The sequence below is a fragment of the Grammomys surdaster genome, unplaced genomic scaffold (assembly GCF_004785775.1).
Source record: "Grammomys surdaster isolate TR1022 unplaced genomic scaffold, NIH_TR_1.0 188, whole genome shotgun sequence".
Taxonomy (NCBI): domain Eukaryota; kingdom Metazoa; phylum Chordata; class Mammalia; order Rodentia; family Muridae; genus Grammomys; species Grammomys surdaster.
This window is the reverse complement of record NW_021604633.1, coordinates 9,817,007-9,836,529: the sequence shown is the minus strand read 5'-3', so window position 1 is coordinate 9,836,529 and position 19,523 is coordinate 9,817,007. Positions and strand designations below refer to the sequence as shown.

At 36.9% G+C, this 19,523-nt stretch overlaps 1 protein-coding gene across 3 annotated transcripts in view; it reads right to left on the bottom strand.

Annotated features, from left to right (window-relative positions):
* Positions 1-19,523, bottom strand: part of Snx13 (sorting nexin 13) — a 94,739-nt gene that overhangs the window by 37,255 nt on the left and 37,961 nt on the right. For 2 of the 3 annotated variants that reach the window (XM_028768782.1, XM_028768780.1), the window contains exons 6-11: positions 16,150-16,271; positions 15,964-16,065; positions 14,687-14,775; positions 9,729-9,812; positions 2,496-2,634; positions 1,878-1,966 (exon numbers count right to left, since the gene is read on the bottom strand). In XM_028768782.1, the coding sequence (XP_028624615.1) occupies positions 1,878-1,966; positions 2,496-2,634; positions 9,729-9,812; positions 14,687-14,775; positions 15,964-16,065; positions 16,150-16,271 (625 nt within the window). The remainder of the gene's footprint in view (positions 1-1,877; positions 1,967-2,495; positions 2,635-9,728; positions 9,813-14,686; positions 14,776-15,963; positions 16,066-16,149; positions 16,272-19,523) is intronic. The other variant, XM_028768781.1, reaches the window with a different exon arrangement.

The window sequence follows — 19,523 nt, the reverse complement described above, 5'->3', positions numbered from 1 at the left end:
TCCCCTCTCATGTATAATGGCTCCCCTCTCATGTATAATGGCTCCCCTCTCATGTATAATGGTTCCCAATAGAATACTCTGTTCAGTAACTCTAAAGTAACTCATGTGAAGCAATAGTTAGCAAATAATCATTTAAAATATAACATTGTTTTCCCCATTATTAAATCTATAATCTATACTCTATATCATTGTATTTTCATGTATTCTCTATTTCTACATATTCTACAATAAAACAAACATTTCAGGAAATAAAAGTGAGAAACTATGTTTGAATATTTCATGTATCCAAAAATCCATAATGAAGCTCAATAACTTTTCATTTTGATTAGGATTTATCTAATAGGAAGAAATACATCCAAAAAGCAACATTGCTTTTTACAGAGTAAAACCTCTGTTACTATTAAACTATATATTTTTCAGACTACAAACAGTAAAATATGGTCAAAGCAATACAGTAAGATAGCTACAAAGAGAAGTAGAGAAAAGATTCAAAATGTAAAGAGCATTTATTGTCAGGCCCTACTATGGATGCATTCCACAGATTACTTCATTTAAGCTGTACAGCAATTCTGTTAGTTACTATCAACCTAACTTTACAGAGACTGAAAACAAACACCTGAAGGGTTGGCTACTGTCTTAACTGATAACGCATGTAGGAGAGGTCCAGTCTGCTGTGGGCAGCATGGTCCCAAGATGGCTTTGTACTGTATAAGAATCTAGCAAGTCAGTAAGCATTATTCTTTCATGGTTTCCACTCTGATTCCTGCCCTGACTTCTCTTAATCATGGATTGTATAAGACAAAATCCTTCCTTCTCTAAGTTGTTTTTGATCAGAGTGTTATCCCAGCAAAGAAAGGCAAGCAAGAAGTGCAAAGTGACCATCAACACACTTATCTCTAGTTATCTCCCAATTGGGCTTCAGATTTTGTCCATACCAACTTACTAAAACACTGTGGGCTAGCAGTAAGCCAATATGATATGCTGTACCATTGCCTGTTAGGACAATTTGTACACCTGATGTTGATAGTGTATGTGCAGATGCTATGCAGACTACCATATCACTCGATATGCTCATAAGCAGTTTCAGAAATTAAACCTCTGTTGCTTTTAATAACCATCAATATTTGGGTGTTTTGTACTTATTTTTGTCCTGATTCATCAAGTGTTTCTGAAACAGCTGTCAAATTCATCTTATCTTCACATAAACTTCACTAATTATTGCTTAAAGCAAACCTTATTTCTTGACAACTTTAAGAAGCACCATCCTAAAAAACTGAGTCTTCTCTCCATAGCTTTTAAAAGAGATCAGCAGAGTCCAGCAGCACTACAGAGGGGAAACTTTCAAGCAGTGTCAAAATCAATCTTCCTGAATGCTTTACAAAGTGTAATATTAAACCATATAAAGTTATTGCTTTGGGGCTAAGAATACGCTCAGTTGGCAAAGTGCTTGTTGTGCAAGTTTAAGATCTGAGTTCAGATTCCCAGGACTTACACAAAAAAGCCAGCCATAGCTGTTTGTTTCTACACCCCATGTACTGGAGGATGATATGGGAGAGACAGGTTATTCTCAGAGCAGTGGCAGATACTTTAGTTGTCAGGTGAGCTCCAGATTCCCTGAAAAACCCTATCTCAAAACAAGATGGAAAACAACCATGGAAGACACTTCTAGTCTACACACGCGCGCGCGCGCACACACACATACACACACACACACACAGTCGAGCAGCGCAGACAGACACATGCATGTGCCACATTGTTTAAGTCCTGTTGTAAATAGCTCCATTAATTAATATCCTATATTTTGCCACAAACTAGGCATTTTAATCACAATGAAGTAGTTACAACTAGACATTATTTCACAAGTATTTTATACTTACTTTGCCTGACTGTAACCGCTGTATTCTTGAGTCACATACTTTCTTTACAAATAATAAGCTATTTATTTGATTTTTGATAGTGTTAATATCTGAAAGAAAAAACAGTTATTATAAACTAAAAATGGTTCAAGTATTTCAAAAATACAATATATTTATTGTGATTCAACAAAATGATCAATATAGCAATTTTGTTCCAATAAGAAAACAATATAATTGTTTCATGAAATTATTTATTTACTTTAATTTAATCATACCTATTATCTGTATGTTAGGTAAAACTGCAATACCATCACCCTCACATTTAGAAAACAATGTTTTTATTCTAAGACCATGTTAATACAGCAAGGAATGCTTAATTTGAACATTTAAAAATAAGTTTATGATTCCATTATATAAATTAAGATTTTTGTTTTGTTTTATTTTTTATTTTTTTTAAATTTTTTATTGGATGTTTTATTTACATTTCATATGTTGTCCCCTTACCCCATCCCCCACCCACCCAGGAACCCCCAATCCCCTCACCCCTCCTCCTTCTTCTCTGTGGATATAACCTCTATCTACCCCCCCCCCAAATTAAGTTTTATTAAGGCTGGGCAATCCTTGAAGAAAATCACTTACCATCACCGGCTGTATCTAAAGATCTAAGGTACTGTAGCTCTTCTGCTGCCTTATCTCTGACTGCTTCTAACTCTCCAATATTGTCACTTAATTTAATAATGTTCATAAAGGCCTCATAGTTGCAATTTGAATCACGGATCTGAAAAATTAGGCAAGGGATTGTTTACTAAAAGAAAAATTCAATATAAAACCATGGGCATGTACCACTCGCTACAAACCAAGTGGGTATATACCAAAAGGAAAAAGCAGTGTGCATGCGCTTACAGTTAAAATGGGTGATACACTATAAACAAAACGGAAGCCACACAGTATATACTGAAAAGCACAGGACCATGCTCAGAATGATTGATGACAGCAAAGAAATCATCGAGGTGGCTAAAGTTAAACCAAAAAGACCTCAAAACCAGAAGGTGAGATCAACAGGAATAGAGTAAAACTTCTTAAGTACTGTAAGGGGTTGAGCTCTCACTGTAAAAGAAATCAAGTCAACTAGGGTCAGATACTCAGCTATATTCTTACATTGCCTTGTACTCTTGGTATTCTTCTTGTTTTTACATTTCCATTACGTCTGTCTACCTTAAAAACTCTACTCAATGATGACTTGCTCAAGGAAGAAATAAAGAAAGAAATTAAAGACTTTTTAGAATTCAATGAAAATGAGGACACATCATACCAAAACTTGTGGGATTCCATGAAGGCAGTGCTAAGAGGAAAACTCATAGCTCTAAGTGCCTACAAAAAGAAACTGGAAAGAGCACACACTAACAAGTTGACTGCACAACTAAAAGCTCTAGAACAAAAAGAAGCAAATACACCCAGGAGGAGTAGAAGGCAAGAAATAATCAAACTCAGGGCTGAAATCAACCAAATAGAAACAGAAAGAACAATACAAAATATCAATAAAACCAGGAGCTGGTTATTTGAGAAAATCAACAAGATAGATAAACCGTTAGCCAGATTAACCAGAGGGCCCAGAGACAGTATCCAAATTAATAAAATCAGAACTGAAAAGGGAGACATAACAACAGAAACTGAAGAAATTTAAAAAATCATCAGATCCTACTACAAAGGCCTATACTCAACAAAACTGGAAAACCTGGATGAAATGGACAATTTCCTAGACAGATACCAGGTCCCAAAGTTAAACCAGGAGCAGATAAACCATCTAAATAGTCCCATAACCCCTAGGGAAATAGCAGCAGTCATTAAAAGTCTCCTCACTAAAAAAGCCCAGGACCAGATGGTATTAGTGCTGAATTTTATCAGACCTTCAAGGAAGACCTAATACCAATTCTCTTCAAACTATTCCACAAAATAGAAACAGAAGGAACACTACCCAATTCGTTCTATGAAGCTACAATTACACTCATACCCAAACCCCACAAAGACACGACAAAGAAAGAGAACTTCAGACCAATCTCTCTTATGAACATCGATGCAAAAATACTCAATAAAATTCTAGCAAACCGAATCCAAGAACACATCAAAACAATCATCCATCATGATCAAGTAGGTTTTATCCCAGGAATGCAGGGATGGTTCAATATTCGGAAATCCATCAATGTAATCCACTATATAAACAAACTCAAAGAAAAAACCACATGATCATCTCACTAGATGCTGAGAAAGCATTTGACAAAATTCAACATCCCTTCATGATAAAAGTCTTGGAAAGATCAGGAATTCAAGGCCCCTACCTAAACATAGTAAAAGCAATATACAGCAAACCAGTAGCCAACATCAAGCTAAATGGAGAGAAACTTGAAGCAATCCCACTAAGATCAGGGACTAGACAAGGCTGCCCACTCTCCCCCTACCTATTCAATATAGTACTGGAAGTCTTAGCCAGAGCAATTAGACAACAAAAAGAAGTCAAAGGGATACAAATAGGAAAGGAAGAAGTCAAAATATCGCTATTTCCAGATGATATGATAGTATACTTAAGTGACCCCCAAACTTCCACCAGAGAACTCCTAAACCTGATAAATAACTTCAGCAAAGTGGCTGGTTATAAAATCAACTCAAACAAATCAGTACCCTTCCTCTACATGAAAGATAAACAGACTGAAAAAGAAATTAGGGAAATGACACCCTTCACAATAGTTGCAAATAATATGAAATACCTTGGTGTCAATCTAACCAAGCAAGTGAAAGACCTGTATGGCAAGAACTTCAAGTCCCTGAAGAAAGAAATCGAAGAAGATCTCAGAAGATGGAAAGATCTCGCATGCTCATGGATTGGCAGGATTAATATAATAAAAATGGCCATCTTGCCAAAAGCAATCTACAGATTCAATGCAATCCCCATTAAAATCCCAACTCAATTCTTCACAGAGTTAGAAAAGGAAATTCTCAAATTCATATGGAATAACAAAAAACCCAGGATAGCGAAAACTATTCTCAACAATAAAAGAACTTCTGGAGGAATCACCATCCCTGACCTCAAGCTGTACTACAGAGCAATAGTGATAAAAACTACCTGGTATTGGTACAGAGACAGGCAGGAAGATCAATGGAATAGAATTGAAGACCCAGAAATGAACCCACACTCCTATGGTCACTTGATCTTTGACAAAGGAGCTAAAACTGTCCAGTGCAAAAAGGACAGCATTTTCAACAAATGGTGCTGGTTCAACTGGAGGACAACATGTAGAAGAATGAAAATTGATCCATTCTTATCTCCTTGTACAAAGCTCAAGTCTAAGTGGATAAAGGACCTCCACATAAAACCAGATACACTGAAACTAATAGAAGAGAAGGTGGGGAAGACCCTCGAATACTTGGGCACAGGGGAAAAGTTCCTGAACAGAACACCAATGGCATATGCTCTAAGATCAAGAATTGACAAATGGGACTTCATAAAATTGCAAAGTTTCTGTAAGGCAAAGGACACTGTCAATAGGACAAAACGACAACCAACAAATTGGGAAAAGATCTTTACCAATCCTACATCTGATAGGGGGCTAATATCCAATATATATAAAGAACTCAAGAAGTTAGACTCCAGACAACCAAATAACCCTATTAAAAAATGGGGCATATATTTGGAGAGGATCCAGAAGTGACTCCGCAGGAGACTGACACAGCTGCCAGCTCCCCTGCCTCCCCCTATGGTCGACCGCTAGACTTCCACGCCCTCCAGAAGGGTTCCTGGTATGCCTGGCTTTGCCCCCGTTTCTCTTGCTAGAGAGCTTGGCCTCTTGATCACCACAACAAAAATTGGCTTTTTCCTAAACCAAGGCCGCCCTTGATATGGCCGCTAACATTGGGGAGCCTTCTTTATGACAATATTACACCCCAAACTGACAAATGGTTGGTAACTTGAACATTTACAAGGGACTAGGATGGCTGTGAGTTAGCCCAAGGACGGGATTATTGTAGGTCCACTTCCCAGGGGCCCACCCAATGCAGCCGAAAAGGAGTGCGTGGTGCTGGGAGTGGGTGCAGCCTACATGGCCTAAGACAGGGCTCTCACCCTCCTTTCACCCACATCGGAGTCCCTTGATGTTGCCCATCGTCAACAGCCTAAAACCTTCGACCATCGATGTGACTTGTCTCACAGTGTTTTGGGGTTGTGAACTTGTCTAAGACCCCCCCATAATTAGACATCCAAATTCAAAGTTCACATAATTGGGATTGATCATAAGATGCCTTCTCTAACTAAACAGAGAAGGGGGAGATGCCAGAAGCCAGGACCCTCACCCTTACCCTCACCCCCTACCTTTCCCCACCTGCACAATGTCCTCTGAAGCTTGGCAACTGCAAGATCCTGCTTGGAAACTGCAGATAGACTCAAAGCAGTGTACCATATCATCGTAAGAATAGCAGGGAGACCATAACTCAAGCAGTGTACCATATCTTCTGAAGAACAGCAGGTAGATCATAATTCAAGGCAGTGTACCGTAAAGACCATGACATGTTTCAAGGCACAGGCCAAGAAGATTTTGTACTTTTCCACCACCTGGCCCCTCTTACCCCCTCCCCTTGTAAAACATGCTATAAAAAAGCATTTCATGTTCAAAAAAAAAAAAAGAAAAGAAAAAAAATAAATCAAATGGTCTCCTTATCAAAAAAAAAAAAATGGGGCATAGAGCTTAACAAAGAATTTTCAATGGAAGAAACTCGAATGGCCGAGAAGCACCTAAAGAAATGTTCAGTGTCCTTAGTCATCAGGGAAATGCAAATCAAAACAACCCTGAGATTCCATCTTACACCAGTCAGAATGGCTAAGATTAAAAACTCAGGTGATAGTAGATGCTGGTGAGGGTGTGGAGAAAGAGGAACACTCCTCCATTGTTGGTGGGACTGCAAGATGGTGCAATCACTTTGGAAATCAGTGTGGCGGTTCCTCAGAAAATTGGACATAGCATTACCTGAGGATCCAGCTATACCACTCCTAGGCATATACCCAGAAGATGCTCAAACATATAACAAGGACATATGCTCAACTATGTTCATAGCAGCCTTATTTATAATAGCCAGGAGCTGGAAAGAACCCAGATGTCCTTCAACTGAAGAATGGATTCAAAAAATGTGGTATATTTACACAATGGAGTATTACTCAGCTATTAAAAACAATGAATTCAAGAGTTTCCTAGGTAAATGGATGGAACTAGAAATCATCATCCTGAGTGAAGTAAGCCAATCACAAAAGAACACACATGGTATTCACTCACTGATTATTGGATATTAGCCCAGAACCTTGAAATGCCCAAGATGCAACTCACAGGACACATGAAGCTCATAAACAAGGAAGACCAAGTGGGGGTGATTCAGTTCTTCTTAGAAGGAGCAACAAAATACTCAAGGGAGCAAATATGGAGACAAAGTGAGGGACAGAAACTGAAGGAGGGGCCATTTGAAGACCTTTCCACATGAGTATCCATCCCATGTGCAGTCACCAAAGGTAGATGCTGATGTGGAAGTCAGGAAGTGCATGCTGATAAGAGCCTGATATGAATGTCTCCTCAGAAGTCTTCAAGAGTCTGACATATTCAGAGGCAGATGCTCACAACTAGCCATTGAACTGATCATGGGGTTCTCAATGGAGGAGTTAGAGTGAGGACTGAAGGAGCTGAAAGGGTTTGTGGCACCATGAGGAGAGCAACAATACCAACCAACCACAGCTCCCAGGGTCCTAACCACCAGCCTGGGAGCACTTATGGAGGGATCCAGGGCTTCAGCTGAATATGTAAGAGTGGAGGGCCTTGCTGGGCACAGGTGGAAGATGAGATCCTTGACCTCATGAAGGCTGGACGCCCCAGGGGGTGGGAATTTTGAGGGTGGGGAAGTGGGAGTGGGGGGGTAGGTGGGGGTTACATCCACAGAGAAGATGGAGGAGGGGTAAGGGGTTGGGGGCTTCCCGGGTGGGTGGGGGATGGGGTAAGGGGACAACATATGAATTGTAAATAAAATGTCCAATAAAAAAAAAATTGGAAAAAAAAACACATTGTGCTAGTGGTATATGCGAAACTTCCTGGGATCCCAATACGTGTATATCTACTCCAGAAAGGCAGAACAAAGTCAAACAAATCAATGAATTTATTTATTATTGGACTATTAATGGGGATGTGGACATGGGGTTTCTATCATGGGGCTGGGTGATTTAAAAGCAGCTACATAACTGAATAACCACCTCAACATGGGTAAAGAGTTAGAAAAGCTGTGGGGCTTAGAGGTAGCTCTGCAAGTTTACTTAGTTTCTTGGCCTAGGCTAGTATTAGTAGTAATTCATCTGTTTGTTTGGAGGAAGTATTATTTCGTTCTGCCATAGGTTCCCTTTCTGGAGTGAGAAGACATACATCTTGAGTGTTCAGGAAAAGTTTCCCATACAGCATCAAGGCAGTGGGTTTTTTTGTTTTTTAAGGTGGAAGCTATGGAAATATAAGAACAAGAAAAATATCAAGAGTCAAGCCAGAGTAAGAATACAGACAGGACGAGTACTCATTTATAAATTAATAATGAGGGAAGATCTCCCTATCACAGGCATACTCAGCAACTACAGGAGAGGATTATGTTAGACTTAAGTAACATAATGTGGCTTTGTTATGACATGGTGAGCAACTGAGCATTTACTACCTATACAATAAGCTCTATCTTAATCACTGTATTGGATAAAACACTTTCAACTAGGTAAAATAACAGAGCTATGGAAAGGTAGCAAAACGTCTGTGACTCTCAGCAGAAAGCCAAAGAACTGGAGACTGTAAAGGTTCAGAACCACAGAAACAGACATAGTCATAATACCGATGCTTACTTTTCATTAGAAACTAGAAAAGCAAGAACACCAACTTATTGTTCCAATCAAACATCTTTAAAAGTACTAATATAAAACAGTCAAACTCTCTAGAAAAGACAGAAATATTATGGAACCTTATAGCAAACATATTTTCTAATAAGCAAAGGCTCAGTGAGTTTGATGCCATTGTTGCCAGCAAGCTTAAAAACTATACAAATCCTATAGTTCAGAATAAAAGAAAATAAGAACAAATATAAAATTATAAGAAAAATGTGGATCATTAAAAATGATACATGTAGACTGGTACAAAGAGGTTATATTTTTACTTAGTTTTTTTTTAAGAATCTATGATATGAAAGGCCTAAGTTGCACTATTGAATAAATTACTTATATGTATAGATATATAACACATCTGTGACAGAAGCCCACAGGACAAGTAGCTGAAATGATCCTATTGGCAAGGCTCAGACTGAATATGAGACAGACAAACACTGTTCTATGCATACGCGGTTAAAGCAGCTCATTCATTTTATAACAACCACTAAAAATGTAATAGTTTACAAAAGAAAAGGAAGAAATATTAGCTGAAAACACATCTGACCTACTAAAATGAAATACTAAATATTATACAATTAACTAAAAAAGAAAAAATGAAGCCTGAAGACCAGAGTATTAAAAGCATATGCCTCATACTTTGGGCCCAGCAAGACAGGGCCTAAACATTTCAGAAAGGTAGCATATAACATGTAGGAACACTGTTAAAATTATCTGTAGATAACACAGTCAGTAAAAGCCATTACGTTAAAATAAATAGAAATATCACCATAATAGTAAGGAAGGTACTAGAAAATATAGAGACTAATTTAAAAAATTCCTTTTATTTCATTTCTTTCATATACTGTTGGTTGATCACTCTGATCTTCAAACAATATTTTTACTGCTAAAAACCTATTTTAAACACTAAAATCCAAGTCACAATATTAAAAGGTACTTACCATCCATATGACATATTGATTAATATAATCAGGATCACTGAGTTGATTTATTAATGGAAGAAGAATTCCTCGTGCAAGGATTTCCTAAGATTAAATTTAAAAATACAGAGCTGAATTTAGCATCTTCTCAAATCTAACAGTGGTTTCCTGAAACAACAGTAAGAGCTGTAATACACATGGAACATGAAATCACTGCAGCCTTATAAAGAGGTGAGCTACCAAGCTGGAGAGACGGCTCTGCCATTAAAGGCTAGGCTCACAACCAAAATATAAAAGGTGAGCTACCACCTCCACATCAAAATAAATTATACAAAATTACCCATATCAACTTAAACATATCTCTGTGATGATAAGAAGAGAATTACTTATAAAAACACAATAAAAGGACACCTCTGGCATATTAGTATTTATGTGAATTTTTAAAAGACAAAATATTACAATAAAGGTATTTATAGACTCAAGAACCTACATTAGATATTTAAAAATAAAAAGAAGAAGAGATACACCAACTTGAGACTCTGTTTACTTCAAGTGGTGAAATGGAACAAGTGTAGTTATCAACATTAGATACATCTACATAACTGGAAAACAAGTGTCTCCTCTACCTGAGTATTTTAAAAAAAAATGCGAGAAAGAAATAATAAAATCTACCCACATGATCTACAGTCCCTCTCTCTAAGAACCAATGATCCCATGAAGTGTGCCCTGAGCCTTTCAGCTAAACTTTTTTCACTTGCAAGTTTAAAACACAGTGCCTGTATTTCCAGTATTTGTCTCTTAGTATTATTCTTATTTTACATCTTATATTTCTCTGATACAGTAGCACTGGCTAGGAACCTCCATGTATAAATGCAATTCTTCAACTAGCCTAGTTATTCACTTATCTTTAAGTATATTTACCTACTCCTCTAAGCTATTTAAGTCCAATATGGGCATTTATTTATATAAATAGAAATAAAGACATAATGATACTACTAACATAGACTTTTAAAGCAGGTTTTAGTCATATTTTAATGCCTGTGATATCTGAAACTGTTAAAATTCATTCTTGAGAACACTCATAATGCTAACAATATAATATTTACATAACTAAGTAAAAGACTGATTTTTCTTAAAAGACCATTTGCTTTTGTGTGTGTGTGTGTGCGTGTGTGTGTTTGTGTGTGTGTATCTGTGTGTCTCTGTGTGTGCATACATATGAATTCAGCAGTATTTTTCTTTAAAGAAATATTATATAATCTTGCATGAGCAAATATTGTCACCAACAAACATTACCCCATATTGAATTAGTATTTTTAACAAGTAGTAATGTAGGCACCAGTAATTTCTAGACATTGATATTAAGATTCTTCACAGAGGCTATTTGAGATCCTTTCAAATAAGCTGTAGCTTCTAACTTTTTATTTCTTTGTTTTACTCCTGAGACAGGGTCTCAGGTAACAGAAACTGACCTCAAACTTTCTATGTATCTGAGGATGACTTTGAATACCTAACCCTCCTGTCTCAGTTTCCTAACTTTTGGGATTATAGGCACAAGCTACTATGCCAGGCTTTCTAATGTTTTTAAAAATATATTTATATATGAAATTCCTTTCTTCAAATTCTGTTTCTGATCCACATGTTCAAAATTTAAAATGTACTTTATAAGGAAAAAAAAATCAATCCCCCAAATCAATTTTCTAGTTTCTTTACAAAATGAAAGAACAACAGATTGGAAATAAATGTCATTTTGATGTTCATTATTTAACATAATCAGTGAATCTGTCTTAGAAAATTACTCTGGTCTTCTAATTCTCCTCATTAAATGCCTGGCTAGACAAAGGTTTGTCACAGGATTATACAACATCCCTGTAGTCCCAGAGACGCACAATAATGTGCAGCTGGCTTGCAATTCTTAGTGTATGTCCCCCAACCTTTTCAGACTTTTCATTACATGGTGGTTGAGGGGACACAACTCAGCTCATGTGATCAGAGGAAAACTTGCATGGCCCTCTTCCATTACGTGAGTTCTGGAAACTGAACTCAGGTCATCAGGCTTGGTGTAGATGCCTTTACCCACTGGGCCTTCTTGCTGGTCCAAGACCTCAAATTTCTAAAAGATTGCACCAAACACCAATATAAGTTACTGAATCCATGAATCTTTCAGTGAATAAACCATAATAATAGAAAAAATGTGGAAGTAGTTAAATAGTAATTACCTTGGACAATTACTGTATTTGTACAATCTATGCATCAACAAGAACAAATCCATACTGCAGAAAGACCTCTTTATTATTTAACCTAAAGAAAATGACTCTTGTGAAAGTCTGAATTTAAACAAAGAAGACTGATAAAGGGCCATAAGTAAAAAGAACAAAACTGACTTGTTGAAATCAGTGTTGTACTAATATAGATTTGACCAAAAAGAATGAAATCTGTCCTAAAGCAATCTACAGCAAGACAAATATGTTGACTACCTTTTTGTTATTTTTAAACAATAAGGTCACTTCACAAAGCACATCTTCATTGTTGGCTCGGCAATAGCCTGTAAGCCACAACCACCCAGAGGACAAACAGGGCTTCATCTTTCATCACAAGAGAATCACTGGTTTGGTATGGGCTATATATCACACTCTGAGCTAACCACTAGACTCACGACAATATAGATACTGGTTGGTATGGACTCAGTTCCCAGTTTATTATGGAGAAAAACACCAATGTGTAAACATGAAACAAAATCATCACTTTAAGTACAGTAAAAACTATGAAGGAAAAGAACTTGGCACTGCCTTCAGTGGTTATTTTTGGGAAAAACTGAACATGATCTGGCTACAAAAATCATTCTGAATGAGAATAGAGAAGCATGAGACAACTGTCAGTGAGTGAAAAAGAAAATGATAGTTCTGGGGGGAGAAGATAGGTGTAACTACAGTTGACTGGTGACAGCTTTATCCTCCACCAAAGTCTAGTCAGTTACAGTCTCTTCCAAATTAGACCTCAGCCTGTTTCCATCACTGTAGCAAACACTTCTAGCAATAATCCAACCAAAGGTATTTAGCTAGAATGCCTCCACCCTCAATCTCTGATCAAATTTCTCATCCTCACTTTGCTATCTGATCATCCTGGTCTACCTCTAGCAAGAACCCTAATGAGGGTGTGTAAACTATGGCCACCCCTTATCTTTCATCTGTCAACGCTTCAGCTATCAATCTAATATAACTTAAGAGTCAACAGGGAAACTAAGTGAATAACTATCCAAATCAGATTGGCCTGTGGCCACATCTGTAGGGCATTTCTTGATTGCTAATTGACTTGGGAGGACACAGACGCCATGGTCAGTGCCATCACTACATAGGCTGGCCTGACCTATAAAAGTAAAGTGAGCTGGCACACTGGTGAGGATGTGGGAGGACAGACTTGTACAGTCACTATGTAAATCAGTGTGGTGGCTCCTTGGGAAGCTGAGACTAGATTTACCTCAAGAGCCCACTGTATCACTCTTGGGCATACACCCAAAGGACCCTACATCCTACTACAAAGAACTATCCATGTTCATTGCTACTCTATTCAAAATGGCTGGAAACGAACAGTCTAGATACCCACCAATAAAAGAATGGGTAATAAAAATGTTATGTTCAATCCACTGATCTACCCCCAATTCCTTGACTATAAATTTCCATTTCTTTCTCCTATACTCAGATTTAGTTGTAGTTCTATAATGAAGCTTTCTGCCCCACCCCCCTTGAGCCATTCCTGAATATAATCCCCTTTTGGAACTTTACTGCACAAACAAGATTCTTGTTGCAGTAGAATGGAATTGGCACAGAGACACACAACTGGATAATATGCAGAGAGTGTGAGTCTTTGGCGCACTCAGTCTGAAAAGTGATACGATATTTTCATCAAACCCTTCCTCCCAGGATTCAAGGAGCTAAGTAAAGAAGGAAGCAGAAGGATTTTAAGAGCCAAAGGTAATGGCTGACTTCAAGGAAACATTATCATTCAGCCACAACAAGATTCATGATCTCAAAAACTGTGGCCACATACACAAAACCTGTACAGGATCAAGACAGATAGAATCCCAGCACTGAGAGGGGGAAGTAGACATAGAGTCCCGCCTATAACAAAGAAGCTATCTACAATTGATGCCATTGGCAAAGAGGAAAATCAACTTTCTCCCATGGAGTCTCACTAGGTATATCAGCCACACTTCAGGGAAGATCCAAGCCAAGGAGTAGTTGGCCAACACAAAATGAATCCAATGATATTTTGTGGACTGCATGTTGTTTTATTTTTTCTTAATGTATTTTCTGTTAGTTTGTTGTGAGATTTTTCTGTGTTTCTTGATTTCTGTTTTGTTTTGTTTTTGAGAGAGACACAAAAAGGAACATGAAGTAGGGTGGGTAGGGAGATCTCAGGAAGGAAACATGATAAAAAGATATTGTTTGTATGTGTATTTTTTCAATAAAAAAAAAAGGTCTTTGTATTACAACCAAAGATTAAAGATTAACTCTAAGGCAGTTCTCAAAAGTACTGGCCAATGACCTCTGGAGAATTCAAATAAGGTCTCCAAGGTCATTTCTCCCATTCAAATACTAACCAGGCCCGATCCTGCTTAGTTTATGAGATCAGACAAGATTGGTGAGCTTGGGGTAATATAGCCATAGATCCAAATGTTTTTCTCAAAGAATGACACATTATTTACCTTTTATTCTCAGTCTCTAACAAGCATATAGTAAGACTTTAAAAGGAACAAGGTGGCACGTCAGTGATCTATCAGCTAATGGAGTATATACTTGCATACTCATTTTGGTTTTGTATTTTATAATACATATATAGTGTAGATGAAGAATCACATTTTTAAAAGCTCCTTGATATTTCAATAATTATGAAGTTTAACTGGGTCTTGCAGCCAAAGATTTTGAGAACTACTGCTATAAGTTCCCTTATGTCATTATTTGTTATGAATTTAGGCTTACCCTGACAAAGTATCGCATGATCTTGCTCTGGAAATCTCCAGGAGGTAGCAATAAATATAATAAAACCTCACACAAATCCCTTAGGAATCCTAAAAACAGAAAAAGTAGCTATAATAACATTAGAAAATCTAGATTCTCTATCTATTCTTAATATAAAAAAACATTTTTTAAGACGGTTCATGCTTATAACAGCTTCCTACTTTGCTATTTACACTGATCACTAAATTGTCTTCGCTGTTGTTATCCAAATATGACTGTGCATTAATGAAAGTCCTATCAGTCTGACCCAGTCTTATTAAGCATTAGAAATTTTAATGACAAAATTGCTTTTCTCGAAGATAGTTTTAAGTGCACAATGTACTTTTCACTTCTATTATGTGTATTAATTATCCTTGCATACTTAGAAGTTATTTGTGCAAGTAAAGAAAACCTAGTAATTATTTCCAGAAAACAGCACTTCTACAATTTCAGCATGTAAAGACAATGTAGCCATATGCTCTTCTAGTATACTGGTTTAAGAAAGCTCACCTCATATGCATACTTCATTCCACTGTATTCAATCACTGTAAGTGCTTGTTACTTAACTGCTATTGCACACAATGTTTATGAACTGGCAGTGAAAACTGAACTTAATAACAAGTATAACCAGGAAAACAAGAAAAAAATGGGTAAGAATAAAATAACAGTAAGGCAAGAAAAGTTTAGCATATTCTCAAAAGTGAAGAAAAATCACTTCCAGAACTACCAATTCTTCCTTATTGTTGTTCCCACATGGAAATTTCCTGGGAAGCAATTCAACAGCTAATCCCATTGGTAAAAATACACGCCAAATAGGAAACGCCTAATCGTGAGACTAAACTTAAATTTAAAAAAAAAAAAAAACTCTACCAAAATTTGTCTAACTTCTCATCAAGAGAAATTTTATTTCAACATCAAGAAACACATATTCCAGTATCTAGTCAAATAAATAAAACAGCATAAACAATCTAAACATTTTATTTGAAATTAATTAGAAACAATTTTTAGGATAACAGGTATACTCTTAGGGTAGAAATAATAACTTGAAATTACTATTGTTTTTAAAATGTAAGTGTTAGTAACTTAAAGATAACTGTCAGGATGGGAAAAGAATACAGAAGCTACTTGAAAGGATTACAGTAAAATAGTGTTTTCTGTACAAAGCTATCCTGTGCAAGAAAAATGCCACCTTACAACTGCTCTGCCAACTTGTCTCTATCCTGTGACTGGACTCAAAAGAGTTAGAGTAAAAGTAAAACCTTCTTCATCTTTGGGAGAAGTGCACACTAGATCTCGGCAAACATCCTTCTCCATTTCAACTTCAACTTCAAAAAAGGTTTCTACCAGATCTTCTGCTGTACCTAGAACAACAAGGAGTAACTGAGATTACACAAAGAAATAAGAAATTTTTAAATCTTGACTTTCAAATAAAATAAAGCCAGTACCTTTTACTTGATCATCTTTCTCTGTTACTTTCTGTTGAGCCTTTCTGAATACTCGTAGGTGAGTTCCAAAATCATCTACAATGCGTGTAGTAAAATAAGGCTGCCAGTCTATTTCTTTTGACCTTGTAGAAAAAAATTAAATCATTATATACATGCTTTACAAAAATCTATGTCTACTTTAATGAGGGTAAGTGTCAGATCCCTGGAGCAGGTGATACAGCAGTTGCAAGCAGCCAGTCAAGAAGCAAACTCTGGTCCTCTGCAAGAGCCGAAGGTGCTCAGAACCACAAAACATCCCTTAAGCCCATCATGTTGAGATTTTGTTCCTTAATTACTTTTCTATCTCAGAGTTTATTACATAAGAGTCTTAAGTACATCAGCTCTTATTTCACTTTGTCTTCTGACAACATATTTTAATTAACATCCAAAGGCATAAAAATTCAATTTAAATTCTTAAAATTAGCAAATGTAGTAAAATGGTTTCAGTTTAATCTGAAATAAGCCTTTCCATAGGTACATCATATAATTTCTGAGCCCAGACATAAAAACACCCAAGAGATTCAGAATGTCTACTTGCTTGAGATTGTTTCAGACATTACTTGGTTTCTTCTGAATCCATTATAAATTTTTCACTCATTCAACCTATCTTCTGAAACCAAATGTCTATGGTAACTTACTTCTTTTTGTATAAACCAGCACTTAAAACTACAGCCACTAAATAACAAGACACACAGAACTGCTTAGTTAAAAGATGATAGTAAACATAGCTTGTACAAAACAGTTTAAAATACAAAATGCTGAATACTGATTCTATGAAATTATCTAGTACAATATTTCAACAGCAGCTAACCTCAAGAAACATTTTAGTAACTAGCCATACAAATAAAAACAACATATAACTCTGATAAAGCTTTCAAGGTCAGACCTATGGCAAAGATAAGTAAGATATGCTCATGAAGATGTTGGTCAATGAGAGAACTGGGCCAATGGGACCAGGAAAGATCACAAACTCACTGTGACCACTGACAACACATAAAACAACACATAAAATGAACAACTCATGTAGGTGTTTACTTGATGGCTGGCACTGTGTTTCTTCTCAATCAGAGGCTCAATTAGAGGCTTTGCAGTCTAGCAAATAAACCAGTTTTAATAAGAAAGACAAGACACTGACTGAAGAGTCAGATGAGCATTTCTTGAAGACAAGATGAGCATTCTGCCTTTACTGTGGCTATCGAACTATTGCCAAGCAGGCTGGCAGGCCTATCAGTAGGCAGCACACAAGAAATGTCCATAAAACTCAAATCAAAACACAACTGCTAAGAGGAAACATTGAAGAGTAGCGATGACATTGAAAAAAGTATGGATTATTTTCCAAAACAAATCTTGTCTATCAATGATAAAGGCACATTTATAGTTTGATAAACAAACCTTATCTAGTAATTGTAAAAGCAGTTAGACTTACATGAGAAGGTAGAAATTAAACATTACAGTGTTCAGATCTTTAGGAGCTGATAAAGAATCAACAGTCTCAAAATATAAACACATGTTTAAGCAGTCAAAGACACCTGGCAGCAATATTATCACTCAATATAAAATATGAAGTAAAAATGTAAACCTCCTCCTATGCCTTATTAAAAAAGAAAAAACAAAACAAAACCCAGTCTGTCATGTTGACACACACGTGCACTCAAAGCAAGCAGCAGCTGAAGGATCTCAAATCAGGAGTTAGAAAAAATAAATAAATACGTAATTAAATAAAAAAAAAATCAGAGGTGAGTCTAGGGATACACACTGAACCAGAGACCAGTCTTGGCTACACAGTGATAGATACTCTGGTCTTAAGAACCATTTAAGTCATAGTTTATGTGAGCAACTTTCAGTTTTATAATGTACAGTGTACTTACTACAGGCCATTAGGTAAACTATTCCATAAAAGTTTTCAAGAACAAGTTTGGAAGAAAAAATAATACAATGTTTCCTATTTGTTTTTCTTTGTAGAACAATGCCATCCATTACTGAATTTTTCAAATGGCATAAAATATGCCAAAATTAAAAGGCATTTTAAACCCACCTCAATTCATTAGAACATCTGACACTTAAAATTAATAAAAACCATCAAATAACATATTATTTAATATAGATGATTCAATACTAATCTAGACTTCTATTTTTCAAAATAGAAATAAAAAGGTGAACTAGAAAATATCATCCTGAATGAGGTAACCCAATCAGAAAAGAACACATATGATATTTATTCACTCACTGATAATTGGATATTAGCACAGAAGCTTGCAATACCAAAGATGCAACTCACAGACTATATGAAGCTCATGAAGAAGGAAGACCAAAGTGTGGGTACTTTGGTCCTTCTTAGAAGGAATAACAAAATACTCAAGGGAACAACTATAAAGACAAAGTGTGAGACAGAAACTGAAGGAGGGGCCGTCTGGAGACTGTCCCACCTGGGTATCCATCCCATGTGCAGTCATCAAAGGTAGACGCTGATGGGGATATCAGGAAGTCCATGCTGACAAGATATAGCTGTCTCCTTAGAGGTCTGCCAGAGTCTGACAAACTCAGAGGTGGATGTTGACAGCTAACCACTGAACTGATCATGGGGTTCCCAATAGAGAAGTTAGTGAGAAAACTGAAGGAGCTCCATGGGGAGAGCAACAATACCAACCAACCAGAGCTCCCAGAGTCTAAACCACCAGCCTGGGAGCACATAGGGAGGGACCCATGGCTCCAGCTGTATATGTAGGGGAGGAGGGCCCTGTTGGTCATAGGTGGGAGAGGAGATCCTTGGTCCCATGAAGCCTGGATGCCCCAATGTGAGGGAATTCTAGAGCAGAGTGGTGGGAGTGAAGGGGTGGGTAGAGGCATATCCTCATAGAAGCAGGAGGAGGGGGGATAGGATAGGGAGTTCCTGGGCAGGGGGGAAATGGGGTAAGGGGATAACATCTGAAATGTAAATAAAATATCCATTTCTAAAAAAAGAAAGAAAAGGGTAAAAACAGTACACTCCCTGTATTTTGACTTTCTTACAATTACATGCAAATCTAACAGAAATTTGAACTCCAAAGAATTTCCTACACTAAGAACAACAACCACACTATTGTTTTTCATTTATACTAGGAGAATACACTAAAAATGCTTAATATCTTTCTTGACAAAGGCAGAAAAGTTAAATAATGAAGCACTTTATAAAATGGTGCATGACAGATATCTAAGAAGTGAGATGAATATGAATAGAGACCGCTCAAGTCACATCCCAACACAGCTTCTTCCTATGAGACTCCTGATACCAATCGCTATAAAGTTATAACCACCGCCAGTCTCTTTGTTCACTTTGATTACAGTACTACTTCCAA